Below are 19,927 nucleotides of genomic sequence, written 5' to 3' on the forward strand. Positions count from 1 at the left end.
CAACATGTATACGAAGTGTCAGGACTTTGCCCCCTTCAAGTTACTGGTGGTGAAGCACTGACTTAACGCCTAATACAACTCAAAACCAAACAGATGGGTTTCCAGGTGTTCAAGTAATGTACAGAAACGCAAAGCAGAATGATTATAGTGAACCCAACTTGGCTGAAGCTAGCAGAATGATTATAGTGAACCCAACTTGGCTGAAGCTAGCTGAGAGGACTCAGAGTCCAGCAAGAGCCTTTATTGTGCTAAATAAACTACAAAAAAAGTGGCAAAGCTAAAATCACACAAGTTACCTTTTAAATATCAAATGATCAAGAGATCATGGTAAAGCATTTAAACTTGGGTCCAATCCAATGAGTTCTACATGTTAATCCATTGTATTTTTCCATATTTACAAAACTCCTGGGATAAATTTTACCTTTAAATGTATAAATTAAGTCAGTAGTAAGCATGAAATAAAGTGCTGTTTGAAATTCAAGAAATCAATTTCAGCATTGAAATCTGACCTACTCTACAGAACACAAGAAAGCATGAATAATCTTGTCAACTAACTGAAGGGTGGGAAAAGATGAGTGCCAGAGACTCCCAGAATTGGGTTGAAATTTTCCTGCTCAGGAAGGCAAAAAAAAAAAAAAATGGAACACTACAATTCAGGAGTAGAAACGAAAAAGCTTCTTTCAATAAAAGGTAAAACGGGTTCAAGTGTCACTACAGTGAAACCACAAATCAGCACCTCTTTCAGTCTAAGATTGTAAGTAGGGCTGAGTCTCCTTGATGGCTTCATGGTGGTAACTTCATGTAGCAATGTGACATTTTAGTTAAGATTATCAGAAGTAGTATTTGCTAAATTTTGGAAACTCTCAGGGTTGAGGGGGCCTGATATTAATCCTTCAACAACTGTAACAAAAGTCAATGAAGGAAAAAGATTACCTTATTCACAAAGACTCTACCGTAAAGGGAGATTAATAATTATTTTTTTTAAGTTGGAGGGATGGAAGTAGGAGTCAACATAACAAAGGCCCCACTGAGCCAAGCTTAGTGAGTGATGAATAATAAATACTACCTTTCGGGGCTTCCCTGGTGGCGCAGTGGTTGAGAATCTGCCTGCCAATGCAGGGGACACGGGTTCGAGCCCTGGTCTGGGAAGATCCCACATGCCGCGGAGCAACTGGGCCCGTGTGCCATAACTACTGAGCCTGCGCGTCTGGAGCCTGTGCTCCGCAACAAGAGAGGCCGCGATAGTGAGAGGCCCGCGCACCGTGATGAAGAGTGGCCCCCGCTTGCCGCAACTGGAGAGGGCCCTCGCACAGAAACGAGGACCCAACACAAACAAAAATAAATAAATAAACAAATGTGGGGTTTAAAAAAAAAATAAAGTAAAATAAAATAAATACTACCTTTCAAAGAAATTGTTGAACAAATTATGCCTGTTGGTTTAAAATGTAGGGCTTTTTCCGTCTTCTGTCAGCTAAATTAATAAACCCTTAACCATATAAGACACCACTGCTACACGTCAGAGTTGGGCTCAGTGGTCTTACCTGTCCAAGATACTGAGAACAGAAAGCAAACTATTTACTTGTCAGGGCCTCTGCACATATTTACTGTGGTGACACTTAGGCACGGTTTTCTGGCTTCACCGAAGTCACACGCTCAGACTGCTGTCCTCATTTGTGGCTGGCACAGTGACAAAGCCTGAGAACTTTCCTTCACGGTAAACGCATGGAGCTGAACGCTTACCCTCAAACACATGTACCCCTACACACTCCAGAAGTCTAAAATTCAATTATTTTACACTTAAAAACAGTATGCACACATTTTTTTGAAAATTTCTCTTCTAAAGTTAACACAAAGCAAAGTGAAAAAGAAGGTATTTGAAATATTGAAATATACTTCAATAATGATTGCTCTTATTTATAAAGAAAATTACATTTTTCTTCTAAAATTGCATTTTGTATAATGAAGTGGAAAACACTCTTCCTTTCCTTTTCAATCCCTTGCTAACTTTTTTTTTAAACAAAGAGTATCCTTAGAATCAAGTCTTAATTCTAATAACATTTGAAAGATACATTCATTTCTTTACAGCATGAAAGACATACAAATATCATTTTTTCCTTTTTAAACAATGAAGCAAAAGAAGTTAACATTTTCAGTCTTTTGTCCATAGAAAAATATTTTCTATATCATTTATACAACAATAGGTAGGAAAATTCTACAGTGTTTAACTGAAACTTCTACGAGCATTTACAAGGCTTTCAAACATTTTCATTCCTGCATTGGAAATTTTAAAAGGTTTCAGGAAGCTAAACATTAGAACCTCCTCCTAAAATTGTAGTCTTTAACTTGCAATATTGCTAATACCTTTCACTTTGTAAGTTAAAAAAAAAATTGGTTTACTTATTTATGCGCTGAACCCTACCTAGTCAATGTTGATGGATGGTACCCCGGTGGATTCCACCTCTGGCTGCCCATTTAGCTTGGATTACTACAATAAAGGTAACAATGACTAGGAAGCTTTAGAAATCAACAGTAAACTGCAGTAGAAAAACATACAAATAAGTAGCAGCAAATTTAGATATGGAAACAGAAATAACTATTTGGTGTCTACCCACAACAATTTCACCCAGATTATAAAAATAAAATGTCTAATTTCTCACTGAAATAGGGCTTGTTTTTGATAACATTGAAAGGCTTATTGTAGGAATTGCTGCTGAGAATAAATGAAGTCTGTGTGTAATAAAACATTGTGTTGAAAATAGTTGCAGATTTTGTAAAGTAAGTTAAACCAGAAAAGTACAATTTAGGGATTAATTTCATGGGCTCTCTATAAAATTGCTGAAATTATCTATTCGCAGTTAGCCCTCAAATAAGTTTTGTTATTATACAAATTCCTTTGGAGCTATACAATTCTCTAAAAACTTTATAAAACAGTTGCTACAAGCTGTGTTGTGATCACAGAGACCCCAATAAATCTTTTGCCAACAGATCAGTAATTCTGATATTTGATAAAATTAATCCAGTGGGTTTTAAAAACATAGGTATTTTACTTAGAGGAAACACCAGAAAAAATAAAAATGGTTGCAGAAATTGTGGTTGGCTAGCTGAAGCAAACGTGGGAAGTAAGCTGTGTTAAGCTTTGTTGGTATGGCAGCTTACATACAAGAAAGCTGTGGCATAATTTATCTCTCTCCTCTTATTATTAAAAGATGTTTGTTTCAACAAATATTTACCTTAATGTAAGTGACTTAAATGCAAATTCACCTAAACTACAAAATAATTACTACAAATAAAAGAGGTGTAAACATATCCCACATTATTGTGGCATAAATAATTTTTATGAATTCAAAACTACTTTGGCAATCTTACCATCAGAATACCTTTAAATATTCAAAACACGGATATTAAATAGAACATTGTTAAAAATTCTTGTTTCCTTCTCCCTTCCCGATAAGATTATAAAACAAGTAATGCTTTAATTCTACTGCACGTTCACATTATGAACATAAATTATTTAATTATAAGTGGACATACATTCTAAATCTTAGTTCTATGTTTTAAGTGCTTTTAAAAATTAGACCTCTAATTTGCATTTCAGAATGTTTTCACACTGCATGTGTATCAGCCTAAATACTTGACAGAAGCTACTGTTTATCAGGGAAGCATGACAAGCAGAGTTGGGACCCTAATTAGGATTGCTTTTTAAAGCCTACTTGTTCTCTAAATTAAATGACATCTTCTAAGGTCATCAAGTTATTAAGTAAAAACACTGCCTGAGTATAACTCTTGAACTGAAACAGACTAAACTTCACAAGAATTTATGATATTCACATACGTCGCCTATAAGAATAGAAGGTGAGACTGGATAAAATCTTTCAAGTTTCTTTCAGCGCTCAGGTTGTAGTACTTGTGGTGTAGACGGGAGGCCTTTGTTCCAATACCTGGTCAGACCTGGTCAGACCTGCCAACAGATTATACACAACTCTACAGGTACCACAGTCCTTTACCCCTGTTTGTTAGTATTAGCCTTTGTGAAACAACACATGCCATCATCACACAAAAGCATCTCTACGTGCATATATTAGCACTTGAAACCTTCAAGCACCTGTCTTAATGGCTTAACATAGCTTACACACTTGAAGTCAGTTTTTAATCTGTAAATTTTCTCTTTACTCTTAACCAACATGGTCAACGCCCCCCACTTGTGCTGGGCAGGCCGCACAAAGGAAAGGGTTGCTTATGCTATTTACTCTGCCTTGGTTTTGGATGTATGCACTGGTTTAACAAATACTACCAGGTATGCCTCTTGTGAATGCGGTCTATTCCAAAATATTCCTCAACCTATGTACACAGTGCTGACACAAACCAGATGTTCAGTATAAGACCTAAAATGAACCTGGTAAAACCATCCTAAATCAGAGAGGAAAGGTTTTTACAAACATTTCTTAGCATTTACAAAAGCCCCTTGATTCACCAATACCTATTTCCAGTTGTGAGAATAACAGTCAGCACTGATTTCTTGAGTGTGTGTGTGTGTGTGTTGCAGGAGGGTGGGGGCGGGGGGGGTTGGAGAACTGGCCGCTGGAGGGGGAGGGTAGTTTAGATACAAGAAATCTGGCACTTTGTTACACACTATTACATTGATATGAGTGGAATCTATAACTACTTGGTGTATGAAAGCTGGGATTATTCCTAGAACCCTATTTAGATTGATGAACAGATTAAAAACATTCTCAGGCAGGGACTTCCCTGGCCGTCCAGTGGTTAGGACTCGGCGCTTCCACTGCAGGGGGCGAGGGTTTGATCCTTTGTCGGGAAACTAAGATCCCACAAGCCTGTCATTAATGATTTAAAAAGGCAGAAGTGCTCACTGCCAACAAATTATTAGAGCTACTCTCAGAAGTGTAAACAGAGCCCTAAATCAAAGAACATGCCAACCATGACATTTATCTGTTTATGTCTATATAACTTTATCTTTTTATCTATGGTTGTCATATTCTGTCCATATAGTTAGGATAGGTTTTCTTTTTAATTCAGGTGAAAAACTACTGCCAAAACAGTTATTAATTCTTAGATCCCTGACATTTTATTCTTTCACTTTTCAGCTTACCATGATGTCGTACAGCAGCCTGAATCACATCTATCTGCTGGCAACGAGTGGAATGTTCAAGAAAGACTGTACGGAGTTATTTACTATCTTACACTGTCTTGACTGTGAAATTCAGAAATAGATACAAGAATTTCTCTTTGACATAAAGGTCATGCTTACTTTTCTCTTTAAAAAAAAGGTAAAATATTTTAATACAATAATGTATTTGGTATCTTGGCTATTAATGTTTAGGACTTAACTTCCTAAAATTTACTATTATGGATTTTGAATATTTGAAATAACATCATTTAGATTATACTGAAGATTTTAAAATGTACATTCTCCCGCTCATACTAAATGACATTCCAAAATATCTACCATTCAACTGTAAATTTTATCAAGACTATACACAAATATTCAGAAACCACTAGAGTAAGTGAATCTATTTTAACCATAATCCATAGAAAGTAATTGTGTAATATAACATTTCAATAGCTGAGAAAATTTCCACTTATATTAAAATTGGGCAATTTCAAAGTTCTATCTCTCTGAGGACTTAAAAATTAAAAAACCTGAAGAGGAGAATATACACATCCTTAAAGGGAAGCAGGTCCTTCATCAGGCTGGACAATCAAAACTCTCCATATTAACATGCTTATAACTTAATAAGTATATATAAACTGGAGCAATTTAATTGTACACAAAAATGACAAGAAAGCCCTCCTTTCAGCTATTGAGGGATTACAATTAGAAACACTCAATGACGTTTCATCCCTTGTTTGTGGTCTCCCAACCAACAGACCAGTGTGAACAAAGCTTGGTAAGAACTGAAATGAATGCTGATCATTTACTTAGTGATAGAAACAAGTCACAATTAGCTGCTCTAACTTTAGTTCAGAGTATCCATATGTGTAACTTTAATGTGTATAGTAGATGCTATTTCTAAAGTTAGGGATAAAATAAATAAGAAATTTGAAGAATAAAGCATCTTTTAACTTCAGCTGCTGAACTGTAACCCCTGTCCCTCAGGAAAGGAATGTGCAGGTTTTGAATAATTCCATAGCAGCAGAGCGTTCACTCAGTAGAACACAAATTATCTTGGCTTCTTGTGGCAAAATACAGGAATTGAGTAAGAAATAGAATTTCATTACTCTTCTTTGACTGCATAACTCTCAATACGAGAAGCTATTTTAAAAAAATGTGAACTGATTCAAAATGCATAAAACTGTAAATGTACAATATACATACATACCTCCTAGTGGGGTCAAAGGAGTGCCTTTTCATTAGACATACAAAGACGTCTCAAGGCACTTAAGGGGTTAAGACACAATGCATGCATTCCTTTACATCAAGTATGTGAAATCACATGATTTGGAATAAGCCAACCTTATGATAAATATAAGTTACATTATTAAATTCAAGAAAATTTGTAGATTCTTATTTATACTTTCTATAAGATGCTGGTAAACGGACAATGTGCAGCATTTCCTGGGAGAAGCAAATTCCACCTTTCTTCTTCCAAACAGCAGGTCTCTAAGGGGGAAGTGCAGGGAGAGATGGGCTGCATCCACAGGCAGTGTATCGGCTAATACTGAGAATGATATTGCTAACCTTTAAAACGTAACATCTGGTAACCAGTATAGCAAGAACAGGAATCACTGGGAAACACCAGAGCTGACTCCTGACGTTGACTTCTTTTTGCTTTCAAGATACAGGTGTACAACAGAGACGATGAGAATTCTGAGCCTTGTTTGTGGCAATTCTACCAGAAGGGGACTGCGTGGCACCACCACAAGATTCCGTAAATTACCCTGAACATACTCAGTTATTCGCTATTTGTTCGGAGCAAAGCGTGAAAGAGTCTTCAAACACATGAATTCCAGATTTTGAGAGAGTGACTCTTTTTTGAAACATAAAGTGCAACAGTGCTGAAGTTTTCAGTTTTTGTTAGTTCTTCTTTTTTTTTTTTTTTTTTGTCTGTTTAGATGCCATTTCCTGCAAGCAGTATTATGGCACAGTGAATATAATGGAAAGCAGTTTTCCAACACATATCCCAGACCTTTGCTTTCTTATTTATTTGATGATGTCGTTAAAGGTTTTACAAATCCTTCTTCATAAACTTTCAAAATAGCTTCACATACAAATCTGTATTGACTCTGAAAAATAAAATATAAAAAAATAGAATTGATCAGAAAAACTAGAAAACAAAGATAGACAAACATCTCACTTGGCTTGCTTATACAAGAAATACAAAGTAAAATTGCACAGATACCATTTTTCACCAAGAGACTGGCAAAAAAAGTTTGACAGCATATTTTGGCGGCAAAACTCACTCATACGTTGCTAGTAGGAATGTTAAATACTACAATCCCTATGCACGGACAATTGGCGTCACCTAACAAAATTACATTAATTTACCTATTGACCCAGCAATCCCACTTCTAGGAATCTATCTAGAAGGTAAACTAGAAAAAGAAATTAAAATATTTATTCAGAAATGAGGCTATTCACTGTGGAATTACTTATAATGACAAAAAAGCAGAAACAATTCAGATCGTCCTCAGTAAGGGACTGGGTGAGTGATCTGGTACATCCTCAAAGTGCGGTGCTATGAAACGGGGGGAAAAGGAAAAGAAGTCTACAGACTGCTACAGGCTGGTTCCAGGATATTTTGTTAAGGACAAAAAGCAAGGCAGAGAAAAGTGCGTACAATATATTATCTTTATAAGAGAAGGGGGGGGGGCAATACAAATATGTACTATCTCAAAATGTATGTTAAGAAAAAAGCAAGGGAAGGATAAATCATAAAAAAATGGTTTCCTATAAGGAAAGGAGTGAACAGGGTGAAGGAGAGAGATAGACAATATACTTCCTTCTTTTATAGATTTTACTTTGGAACCATGTAAAGATACTCCATAATTAAAACATTAATTTTAAAAGCCTCTATAAATTGAAAATATAAAACATATCAATGTATGTATCTAGTTGATGGCATAACCACATACAGAGGAGCTATTTCAAAGGACTTTGAAACAGTAATTTAACTATGTATCTCTGTAGAATATATATCCCAAAGCAAAAAGAACTGAAAATTCTTTTTGGTAACGATACTGTTGGTAGTGTTAGTTTTGTTATTCTGAGACGGCTGTTGGGTAATGTGGAATAAAACAAATGAGGACTTGTGATATGCTAAGTCTTTCATTTCTGGTATTGTAGAGAACCAGCATTCTTGTTAGAGAAGAAAAGGGACAAAGATATAAGCAGAAAATGGTAAGTGAAAACACTGCGGTCTGAGTCTGTATTGGAAGCCCTGAAACAGAGCAGGGCCCTATGGTCTATGCCCCCCATGTCCTCAGCCTGCCTTTTGTCTGTGGAAAAATTTCAGCCAAAGAGTAAGTTTAATCAGAGAAATGAGAAAATACAGAAACAAAGGAAAACAGTCAAAGGCAACTGAATAATAATATAGTCATTAAGCAGAGTCAAGGATCCTGCGAGCTGCCTTATAGATACTGAAACCCCCACCAGGTGGAAGGAGTGAACTACGCGATGACCAGGCTGTAGCCATGACCTAAGCTGCCACAATTCCAAGAACTGGCCCCAAGGAACTGGGCACAAACCAACCCTGGAGAGGCCAATGAACCAACTCATTATATTGAAAACTTATAAATAAATGGAAAGCATCAAGTGTTTATCTTGTCTTTCCTATACAGACTGTACCACTGGTTAACCAAACAGCAGATGAGAAGTTTCTCTTTAAAAAAGTATTCCAACTAATAAATAAAAAAGGAATGATAGAATATCGTCATTTTGCAAGCCCAATGAATTAATGATGCAGACGTTGATCACCCAAGGCTGCTAACATCACAAAAAGGAAGACACAGACATCATGTACCCCCTGAAGGAAGCTGCTGCAACCTACAGATCCATTTACCAGTTCTGGAAAAGACAGAGAACACCATCTTGGGAACACAATCAGCAAAATCCAGACTATGGGAGAACAAGTAGCACAAACCACCTGTTCTGTTCATCGAATAAATTGCAAGAAGAAGAGAGACATAGGAGGAAGACACAGATTAAAAGAGGTTTAGGAGACACACAGACCAATCAAAATGTGTGGGCCATATTCGAATCCTGACGTTACACAAACTGTGAGAACAGAAACAAAAACTCATTACGTATGATATGATCCAGCAATCTGACTTGCGGATATGTATCTGAAAAGATTGAAAGCACTGTCTAAAAGAGGTATTTATACATCCATGTTCACAGCAACATTATTCAACAATAACCTAAATGTGGGAATAAACCAAATGTCCATCAACAGATGAAAGGATAAGCAAAATGTGGTATATACACACAAGGAAGTATTTTTTTCAGCCTTAAAAAGAAAGGAAATTCTGACACATTCTACAACATGGGTGACTCTTGAGGACATTATGCTCAGTGAAATAAGACAGTCACAAAACACAAAAACTGTGTGATTCCACTTTTATGATGTATCTGGAGCAGTCAAATTCACAGCAACAGAAAATAGAATGGTGGGTGCTGGGGGCTGGGGGAGAGAAAAATGGATTTAATGGCTATAGAGTTTTAGTTTTGCAAGATGAAAAAGTTCTACAGGTTGGTTATACAACAGTGTGAATATACTTAATACTACTGAACTGTACACTTAAAAACGGTCAAGATGGTAAATTTTACGTTTTGTATTTTACTACAATTAAAAGTAAAAAATCTATTATGTGTGGATATAGATATAGAAACCTCAAGAAAATACTAGCAAATCAAATCAAGCAACATATAAAAAGAATTAAACACCATGTCTAAGTAAGAGTTATCTCAGGAATGCAAGGTTAGTTTAACACCCCAAAATCAATCAATCTAATACATTATGTTAATAAAATAAAAGACACAAACTACATGATCATCTCAGTAGATACAGAAAAAGCACTTGACAAAACTGAACACCCTTTCATCATGAGAACACTCAACAAACTAGTAAGGGAGGGAACTTTCTCAACTTGATAAAGGGCATTAATGAAAAATCCATGCTAACCTTATTAGTACTTAGTGGTGAAAAACAGAAAACTGTCCCTTAAGACCAGGAACAAGACAAGGATGTCTGGTTTCACCATTTCTTTTTAACACTATACTGGAGATTCTGGCCAGGGCCAGAAAAGGTGAAAAGAAAACCAAGGCATCTATACTGGAAAGGAAGAAGTAAACTATCTCTATTTGCAAATGACATGATCTATATATAAAGAATCCTAAGGAATCTACTTTCATGCATACAGAAAATTATTAGAGTTAATAAATGACTTTAGCAAGATTGCAGGATACATGATCAATATGCAAAATCAGTTTTATTTCTATATCCAAGCAACGAATAGTCCTAAAATGTAATCAAGAAAACAAGTCCACTTACAATAGGACCAAAAAGACTAAAAAAAACTTAAGAATACATTTAACAAAAGAATGCTAAGACTGTGCAATACAAAACACTGTTGAAAGAAATTAATGAAGACATAAATAAATGGAAAGACATTTTGTGTTCATGCTTTTGAAGACGGAATATCATTAAGATGGCAACACTCCCCAAAATGATCTATAGATTTAATGCAATCCCTGTCTTGCTTTTTTTGCAGAGAGGACAAACTGATTCTAAAATTCATATGGAAATGCAAGGGACTCAGAGTAGCCAAAACAATCTTGAAAAAGAAGAACAGAGTTGCAAGATACAGATTTCCTGACTTCAAATTTTATTACAAATTTATAGTAATCAATACAGTGTGGTATAAGAACAGACATATAAATCAATGGAATACAACTGAAAGTCCAGAAATAAACCTTTACATTTGCGGTCAAGGGACCCAGAGAACAATTCATGGGGAAAGAACAGTCTTTTCAACAAATGGGGCTGAGACAACTGGAGATACACATGCAGAAGAATGAAGGTAGACTCCTACCTCCCACCACGTGCAGATATGAACTCAAAATGGATCTGACATTTAAATGTGACAGCTAAACTATAAAACTCTTGGAAGGAAAAACAGGAATAAATCTTTGTGACCTTAAGTTAGGCAATGATTTCTTAGCTATGACACCAAAAGTGTATGTGATTAAAAACAAAACAAACAAAACTGGATGTAATCAAAATTAAAAACTTTTGTGCTTCAAATGACGTAATCAAGAAAGTGAAAGAATAGCATAAACGAAAACATTTGCAAACCATAGAACTATAAGAGACTTGTTTTTAGAAAATATAAAGAACTCTTACAATTCAACAATAAAACGAAAAAACAAATTGAAAAACAGGCAAAAGATTTGGACAGTTCTCGAAAGAAGGTATACAAATAAATGGCCACATGAAAAGATGCTTGATATCATTAGTTATTATGGAAATGCAAATCAAAACCACAAGATACCACTTTATATACCACAAGATACCACTTTATATTCATTAGGAAGGCTAAAATAAAAGAAAGATAATGACAAGTGATGAGAATGATGTGGAGAAAATGGAACCCTCACACACTGCCAGGGGACTGCAAAATGGCGCAGCTGCTTAGGAAAACAGTCTGATGGTTCCTCAAAAGGTTAAACAGAGTTACCATATGACCCAGCAATTCCACTCCTGGGTATATACCCAAGAGAAATGAAAACATTTCCAAACAAAAACATATACACAAATGCTTATGGCATTATTATTCATAAGAGTCAAAAAGTGGAAACAATCTAAATTTCCATCAACAGATGAATGTGTATCTATTCAATGAATAAGGAATGAAGTACTGATATATGCTACAGAATGTATATACCTTTTAATATTATGCTAATTAAAAGAAGCCAATTATTTATGAAAGATCAAATTATATGATTCCATTCACATGAAAGGTCAGAATAGGCAAACCTACAGAGACAGAAAGTAGATTAATGGTTGCCTATGGCTAGGTTGGGGGAAGCTTGGGGAAGGTAACAGGGAAAAATGGGTACAGGGTGTCTTCTTTGGGGTGATGAAAATGTGCTAAAATTAGATAGCAATGATGGTTGCCAAACTCCGTGATATAAAAGAAAACAGTGAAATGTACACTTGTTAAAAAGGGTGAATTTTATGGCATGTGAATTATATAAAGCTGTTCTAAAGTTTAAAAAGACATGATTTATATGAGACAACTGGAAATTTGAATACTGGCTATTGCTAATATTAGGGAATTATTGTTAATTATACTTTGGTGTGATAACGGTCTTGTGGTTTTGTTTAGAAGAAAAAAACACTCCTTATCTTTTAGAGCGGCACACTAACATATGTATGGACAAAACAATACGATGTGTAGGGTTTGCTTCAAATATGGGGAGAACAGGTGGCAGTATGAAGGAAATGCCACGGCCAGTGTTGGGGCTGAGTATGCAACACAGTGTTCGTTATATTGTCTGCTTTTGTGTATGTTTGAAATTTTCCATAATTAAAAGCTAAAAAAATGACAGGCACTTATCACACAGGTCAGTTCACTTCAGTAACCTTAACGCCACCAACAGTGCTAACATTTCACAATGGCTGAATATAAAAAATAATCTTAGTGTTAACTCTAAAATTCCATGATTCCTCTTTTGATTCTTGGAACATAATTCAGAGTCAGTATAGAATATAGTAAGTTAGTAGCTTAATGTCGATGATTTTTGTTGTTGCAATTTAAGCTCTTATGTAAAAAAGAAAGGCAATTTCCCCACAGCTGTTTCACTGAAAACAGGTCTATCAAGATTCTCCAGTCTAGGAACACTATCGTTCTCAGCACTCCATTTGACTAAGTAACCCAGGGCACATTCCTCCTCTGCACCTGTTTAGGCAGTCCAGAACTAGCATGATAGGGTGGTGTTGGCAAACGTTTTCTGTAAAAGACCAGATAGCAAATATTTTCGTTTTTGCAATCACATGGTGCCTGCTGCCACTTCTCAACTCTGCTACTGTAATGTGAAAGCAGCCATAGACAACACGTAAACAAATGACTGTGGCTGTTTCCAATAAAACTTTATTTATAAACACAAGTGGCGAGTTTGGCTCATTGGCAGTATTTGCTGGCCCTTGTGCTAGGGTTATTAGCTCCTGGCAGAGAATTAAAAAGAGAAAAGTATGGTTTGAAATATATACTGATAACAAAAAGCATCACGTTGAGAATACACACCCATACATGAGGTATGTGGTACTTACAGGAGTTTGGATCATCATGGCTCGTTGATCTCTCATTGTTCTCACAATATCTAGTGGATAAACTGGCTGATTGCATTCAATGAGACACATGGCTGTTTCCATGGTAATAAGAACCCCGGTTCTTCCAATCCCAGCACTAAAAAAGACAAATATGGGGCAAGGTCTGATACAATTCTGTTACACTTCTTGTGCCTTTTGTACTGAATCATATTACAGTAGAAGAACAATTTGATTTTAATGTTTTATATTAACAAAAGTAGCAAGCCAACTGGAAACTATTTTGAAAACCAAAAAAAAAAAAGTCACTTAATACAGATTAAATGGTTTGTTACCACCCCTCCCCCACTGTTAGTTGCAAATATACAATTTAAAAGTTACATTTCAGTTTTTAAAATCTGAACAAGGTATAGAAGCTTATTGGAGAAACAGCTTTAAAATGCAAAATAAGAGAATTACAATAATAAATCATTAACAAATGTACAAAAGACAACTATTTTACACACTCAAAAATCAATTTTTAAAACCAAATTTAATTTTCATTAAACTTCACCATTGAGATAGTTAAGAACAACTTTGTGAAGTACTCTGTGAATGTGGATAAAGTAGCTCTTGGGAACTAAGGATATGAAATAGCCAAACGTGTCCACCATTCCTGCCATTTTGCCTCTCCAATATTTGGTCTACAATCTGTTCTGATGATTTGAAAGTTTGCTCTTAAAAAGTGCTGGAAAGTTTAAGGATAAAGAGATATCTTAATACATCCTCTGAATAAACCACTTGGATAAGGAGAAAATAACTTCTGGCTCCTAATCTCTGCAAGGCTGGAGCATTGCATCCGGTCCCTTGAGGGCAGAAGGGCTCAGTGTGAAAGGAAGGAGGGTGTGAGCCACCGCTCACCAGAGCTCTTGGAAGTGGTCCCTCCTGAGAGGGCTGGGCAGCGCCACTCCAAGGAGGTGAGATGTTCACCAAACGTCCTAGGAGGGGCCAGGAGCGGGAAATCTAAACCTCAGGATGCAACCTAGCTCCTGCAATGCTGTATTTCATCAAATCTATGATACCATTAACTTTAAGACATAACTATGAAGAAGACAAACTGCTAAGAATCAGCGTGGTAAGTATTATTCTTACTTCTTATGATAAAATTTCTGTCAATCATCTGTTAAAACATACCCTTTGCCTTCTACCTTCAGAGCCTAGCTTCGAGTTCTATCAGAGTGACAACCATAACTGAAGGACAAAATATAATACGTACTTCCTTTTAAAAATGACACATCTAGTCAGTTACTCAAATCATAATAGACAGAAAATAAAATACCTGCAATGAACAACAACAGGTTCTTCCTTGCCGGCCCTCTTATTTCGTACATGGCAAACAAAATCCAGAAAGTTGCTTGAATCGTCAGGGACCCCATGGTCGGGCCAGGCTATATACTGGATCTGAGTGAGTTGCCGACTCTCATTTTTCTACGTATAATGAAAAATTATGCACCTGACTTAGAAATAATCCTTAAAATATAAGCAAATATTCATGTCATTTTAACTTTAGGAGAAAAGCAATAAGACTTCCCTGGTAGCGCAGTGGTTAAGAATCTGCCTGCCAATGCAGGGGACACGGGCTCGACCCCTGGTCCGGGAAGATCCCACATGCCGCGGAGCAACTAAGCCTGTGCGCCACGACTACTGAGCCTGCGCTCTAGAGCCCGCGTGCCACAACTACTGAAGCCCGTGCGCCTAGAGCCCGTGCTCTGCAACAAGAGAAGCCACTGCAATGAGAAGCCCGTGCACCGCAATGAAGAGTAGCCCCTCCTTGCTGCACCTAGAAAAAGCCTGCGCACAGCAACGAAGACCCAATGCAGCCAAAAATAAATAAATAAATATATTTTTTTAAAAAACCAAAAGAAAAGCAAAAGAAACCACTCTCATTCCCCCCGCCAAAAAAGTAATGTATAAACTCAATAAAACCCAAAAGTTCAAGGAAAAGGAAAGAAACCATTTTACAGAAACAGCTGTACCCATTTAAGTATGAGTCACTTGGATTATTACTCTTCTTACAACTCAATTTCTGTATTTGTATTTTTAGGATGATAATCAAGTAAACAGGCAAAAACAGATTAAGATCCCAGAGAAATGTTTAAAAGAAAACTAAAGAATCGTTAGGTGAGCAAAAAAGGTATGGTAAAAAAAAAAAATTTTTTTTTTAATGAACAAAGTTGGGCTAATACTTATTGATAAATGCAAGTGAAATTATGGAAATCAGGAAAAATAAAATCTCAAAATAAATGTAGGTTAAAAACTGGAGAGCATAAAAACACAAAATCAATCAGGACTTAATTCTCTTTGGGGAGCCAAAAGTTGGTATAATGAAGAAAGTAAGGTACTGAATTTATGCATCTTGGCTCAAACGTCAACTTTGCCAGTTAAGATGCTAATTCAGAAGCCTTACTTTCTCCAACTGAAAAATGAAATGACATCTACATCTCAGAGGGATAGTCTTATGTTAAAAGGATTCAGTGAGAGGACCTGCAAAGCACCCAATCACAGCTGTTTGGAATCATATGCTCAATACTTGGTAGCTATAGTCATTCAACACTATGAAATCTGGTTACTATCATTTACGTTAGATGGAAAGGTAATTAAGAGAGAAGAATTCCCAAAGAGACCTCAGTTTAATTTGATAACTAATTTTTCAGATGAATTGAAGGTATCTAGCACAGATTACCTTTGACTATTATTGTCAACAAAAGAACTTAACGGTACCAATAATCTACAAGAATGGGTAAGGTAGAATCATACTTTATTAAGTTTTGGGGTAGCATTTATCTGTCTATTCATCTATCTACCTACGTATTGATGGTAGCAAGTTAATTTTCCCAATTATAATTGGCTCCAACGTTAGAAACTAATTTGTGTCTTAGCATAGTTCTGAGGTACTCAGCGTTGCAAAGAAAAGCCACTAAAATATATACAACTGCCACGGATAGTCTGCCGGTGGAGAACGATGGGATACACATATCACCTGACGCAACCCTCTACAAGCTCATGTGTCATGCCTATTTAGGAAAGCGAAGAACCAGCTTACTGGCTTGCCTCGTCATACACCCACGAGCTATACAGTGTACACGCCCAAACCCCAAATTCATCCTCCTATCTCTAGCCCTTAAGATTTTGAAAACTTTATTTTCTTGTAACTTTAGCTTTATCCAGTGCCAGAATCCTTCCGCACAACGTGGCGCTCCTCCCCCTGTGGTCAGTAAGGCCCTGTCCCACCCTCGGGGAGGGGCGCGGCGATGGCAGCGGCCTGTGCGGGGCCGGGGGGCGTGGTCTCGTCTCCAAAGGCCTGGCCGTGGACGCCGTGCCGCCTGCTCTTCTCTAGCATCGCTTCTTTCTGCCTTCAGCCCCCAAAGCCCCTACTGCCCCTCCGCCCAAGGTGGCTGGTCCAGGCTCTGGCAGCCCGACAGGACAACAGAACAGGCGCACGCTGCCCTCCGCACGTCTCCCAGCTGGGTTACTGAGCCGTCGCTTCCGCGTCGGTTTCCACTCTGGCTTTGTTCTGGAAGCCACGCGGAGTGACCCAGGCAGCAGTAAGAAAAACTAACAATTTGAAAGCTATAATCTGTCTGAGGTCAGAAGGTCCTGCCTACAATCTTCTTCCTCCTTAATACTGGGAAGACTGTGAAACTGCTCTCTTCCACTCTTAAAAAAGGGGAATAATTTGATAGCTTTCAATTGTTCTTTCCATTTCTACAGATGGACTCCAATACCTTACCGATATTACGTGGAGGAAGAAATCTATAGCCAACACCCCTGGTATAATTTTTATGAATAGGAAGAGTACAATATTAATAGTAATCAGTATTATTTACTAGACTATGTTTTCACTGACCGTTCGTATTTACCTACAGAAATTGGAAATAGTATAGTAGGAGGATACACTTCATAAGATTCCGAAGTATCCCACTGAAGCAAATAGCTCAGCAATTTTTTAATATTTCTAGTGACTAGGACTCAGACTGAAAACATTTTCACCTGTCAAAGCCTCCACCTTAAACAAAACAGCCCTAACAACAGACCCCCTGCCTTCGTACCTCCTGGTTAAACAGTGTCATCTTCCTGAAGACATACGCAGTGTTTCCTTCTTCCGAGTGGCAGGTGACTTGGTAGCAGCCATAGGATGCACTTCCTGTGGGTTCCGGCCAATACTGGTGACACTTAACCTGGTATCAACAGATTTTAGAAATATACATAATTCAGGTTCTCCAATTTTAAAAATGTTTTAATTTTTAAGAACTTGCAAACTTACAGAAAAGTGACAAGAATAATTTAATGAACGCTCATACACCCTTCACCTAGATCTACCAATTAGTATCATTTTTTTCTTGGTCACTTTTTCTCTTTGTAATAATAGTCTGTTTGGATATATTTTGAGACTGCAAATATCCTGTTTACAACAAGCTTCCACCCATTGTTTTACCATTACACTAATTTAGATTTAAGTTAACAATGAGAAAGAATCTTCAGCTAAAATGCCAAATGCAATCCATTTATTTTCATAATTAGGATAAAAAAAAAGTTTTCATGAAATACAATTCATATACCATTCAATTTACCCATTTAACATACACTATTCAATTGTTTTTAGTATACTCACAGAGCTGTGTAACCATTACCACAATCACTTTTAGAACATTTTCATCACCCCCAAAGGAAGACCCACAGCCCTTATTAATCCCTGTGCGTCCCTCTGGCCCCCTTTCCTCCCTCTATGCCAGGCCTGGGTGACCACTAATCTACTTTCTGTCCCCTATGGCCTACTTTGGACATCACATATAATAGAATCATAAAACACGCGGTCTTTGGTGACTGCTTTGTTCACTTAGCACAATGTTCTCTAGGTTCATCCATGTTGCAGCATGTATCACTTTTTCATACCTCTTTATTGCCAAATACTATTCAACTGTATGAATATACCACATTTTATCTGGTAAATCTGGGTTTTCTCCCACTTCGGGGCTATTAAAAATAATGCAGCTGTGAACATTTGTGCACCAGTTTTTGTGTGGACGTGGATTTAATTCTCTCGGGTACTCCTAGGAGTGACACTGCTGAGTTACAGTCACTCTACGTTTAGCCTCTTGAAGAGCTGACAGGCTGTCTTCCAAGGCAGCTGCACCACTTCACAAACCCGCCAGCGGTACAGGAGGTTCCACTGTCGCCACATCATCACCAGCACGGGTTATTTTCTGTCATCTTTACTTTGGCCACCCTACTAGATAGGACGTAGTATCGCGTGGTGGCTTAGATTCGCATTTCCCTGATGACTAATGATGCTGAGCATCTTTTCGTGACCTTATTGGCCATGTGAATATCTTCTTTGCAGAATCATCTCTTCAGATCCTTTGGCCATTTTTAAACGGGGTATTTGTTATTTTATGGTTAAGCTGTATGAATTCTTTATATATTCTGGATACAAATCCCTTATCAAGTATATATTAGTCCATTTAAATAATAATGGCTAACACTTACATCACATTTATTATACCACACTTATTATGTGTCAGTCACAGTTAAGCGCTTATCCGTGATGATTTTAATCACGACCCCGTAAGAAAGGACGTTTCAAGGTGACAGAGAGGCCACACGACGTGGCTCTCCTGACAGCGCGCGGCGCGGCCTAGAAGAGCCTTGGGCCGCGTGACTTACTCTGCCACGCTCGGCCTGCGTGGTCAGCATCACAACCGTGGAGCAGCCTTGTTCCCAGGCCATCTGCCAGAAGTCCGCACAGGTGTGTGGCAACGGCCCTTGGCAAGCGATGTACTGATTTATTATTCTAGAGGAAGGAATTTCCATCTGAAAGGACACAAAAACAAAATCGTTCGCATTATTACTTTTTACTAGGATCAAACACATGAAAATCATCTACTGAATGATAACTGAATACAACTAATCTCAATAAATTGCAAAGTGAGTAAAACCAATCTTTATCAACAATTTATTTTACTTGTAGCAGAAATTTCTTGGCAATGTGCAGTAGTGATACATATTTATCTTTCAATTAGTGGAAACACGAATTTAAATATTTTCCAAAGCGCTCTTTTGGTTTTTTTAAGCGCAGCTTTACAGAGAATCCTGTTTCAGAGGCAGAGAATTGATATAGAAATAAAAAATGTTTGCCTGTACATAGAAAACAAACTTATGGTTACCAAAGGGGAAAGGCAGGGGATAAATTAGGAGTTTGGGATCAACATATACACACCACTATATATAAAATACATAAAAAACCAAGGACCTACTGTATAGCACAGGGAACTATATTCGATATCTTGTAATAAATTATAACGGAAAAGAAAAAAAACTGTCTCTAACCCGCTGATTAGTAAATTTTGTGAGGAGCAAAAATTCTGCCATTGGCTTTAGTTTAGATTTTTCATATTATATATGTGTATATGTGTATAATGTGATGTATAAATATTATATAATATGCACATAATTATATATGTAATATATGTAACATGAAAAGATTGGAAAAATATTTTAAGTTCATTATTTTCAGAAAGTAAGACTGTAAGTATTTGGAGAAGATGAACCATCATATTGTATTTTTAAGATAGAATTAAAAAAAAGAAAAGGTGACGTGTACA

The 19,927-nt window shown here is 37.0% G+C and overlaps 1 protein-coding gene across 4 annotated transcripts in view; it reads right to left on the reverse strand.

Annotated features, from left to right (window-relative positions):
• Positions 1-7,040: 7,040 nt before the first annotated feature.
• Positions 7,041-19,927, reverse strand: part of PTPN4 (protein tyrosine phosphatase non-receptor type 4) — a 173,264-nt gene continuing 160,377 nt past the window's right edge. For all 4 annotated transcript variants that reach the window (XM_082395870.1, XM_082395869.1, XM_082395868.1 and 1 more), the window contains 5 exons: positions 18,990-19,136; positions 17,375-17,503; positions 14,605-14,753; positions 13,290-13,425; positions 7,041-7,242 (listed from right to left, as the gene is read on the reverse strand). In XM_082395870.1, the coding sequence (XP_082251996.1) occupies positions 7,156-7,242; positions 13,290-13,425; positions 14,605-14,753; positions 17,375-17,503; positions 18,990-19,136 (648 nt within the window). In that variant the 3' untranslated portion in view covers positions 7,041-7,155. The remainder of the gene's footprint in view (positions 7,243-13,289; positions 13,426-14,604; positions 14,754-17,374; positions 17,504-18,989; positions 19,137-19,927) is intronic.

Source organism: Balaenoptera borealis, assembly GCF_965194805.1.
Source record: "Balaenoptera borealis genome assembly, chromosome: 6".
Taxonomy (NCBI): domain Eukaryota; kingdom Metazoa; phylum Chordata; class Mammalia; order Artiodactyla; family Balaenopteridae; genus Balaenoptera; species Balaenoptera borealis.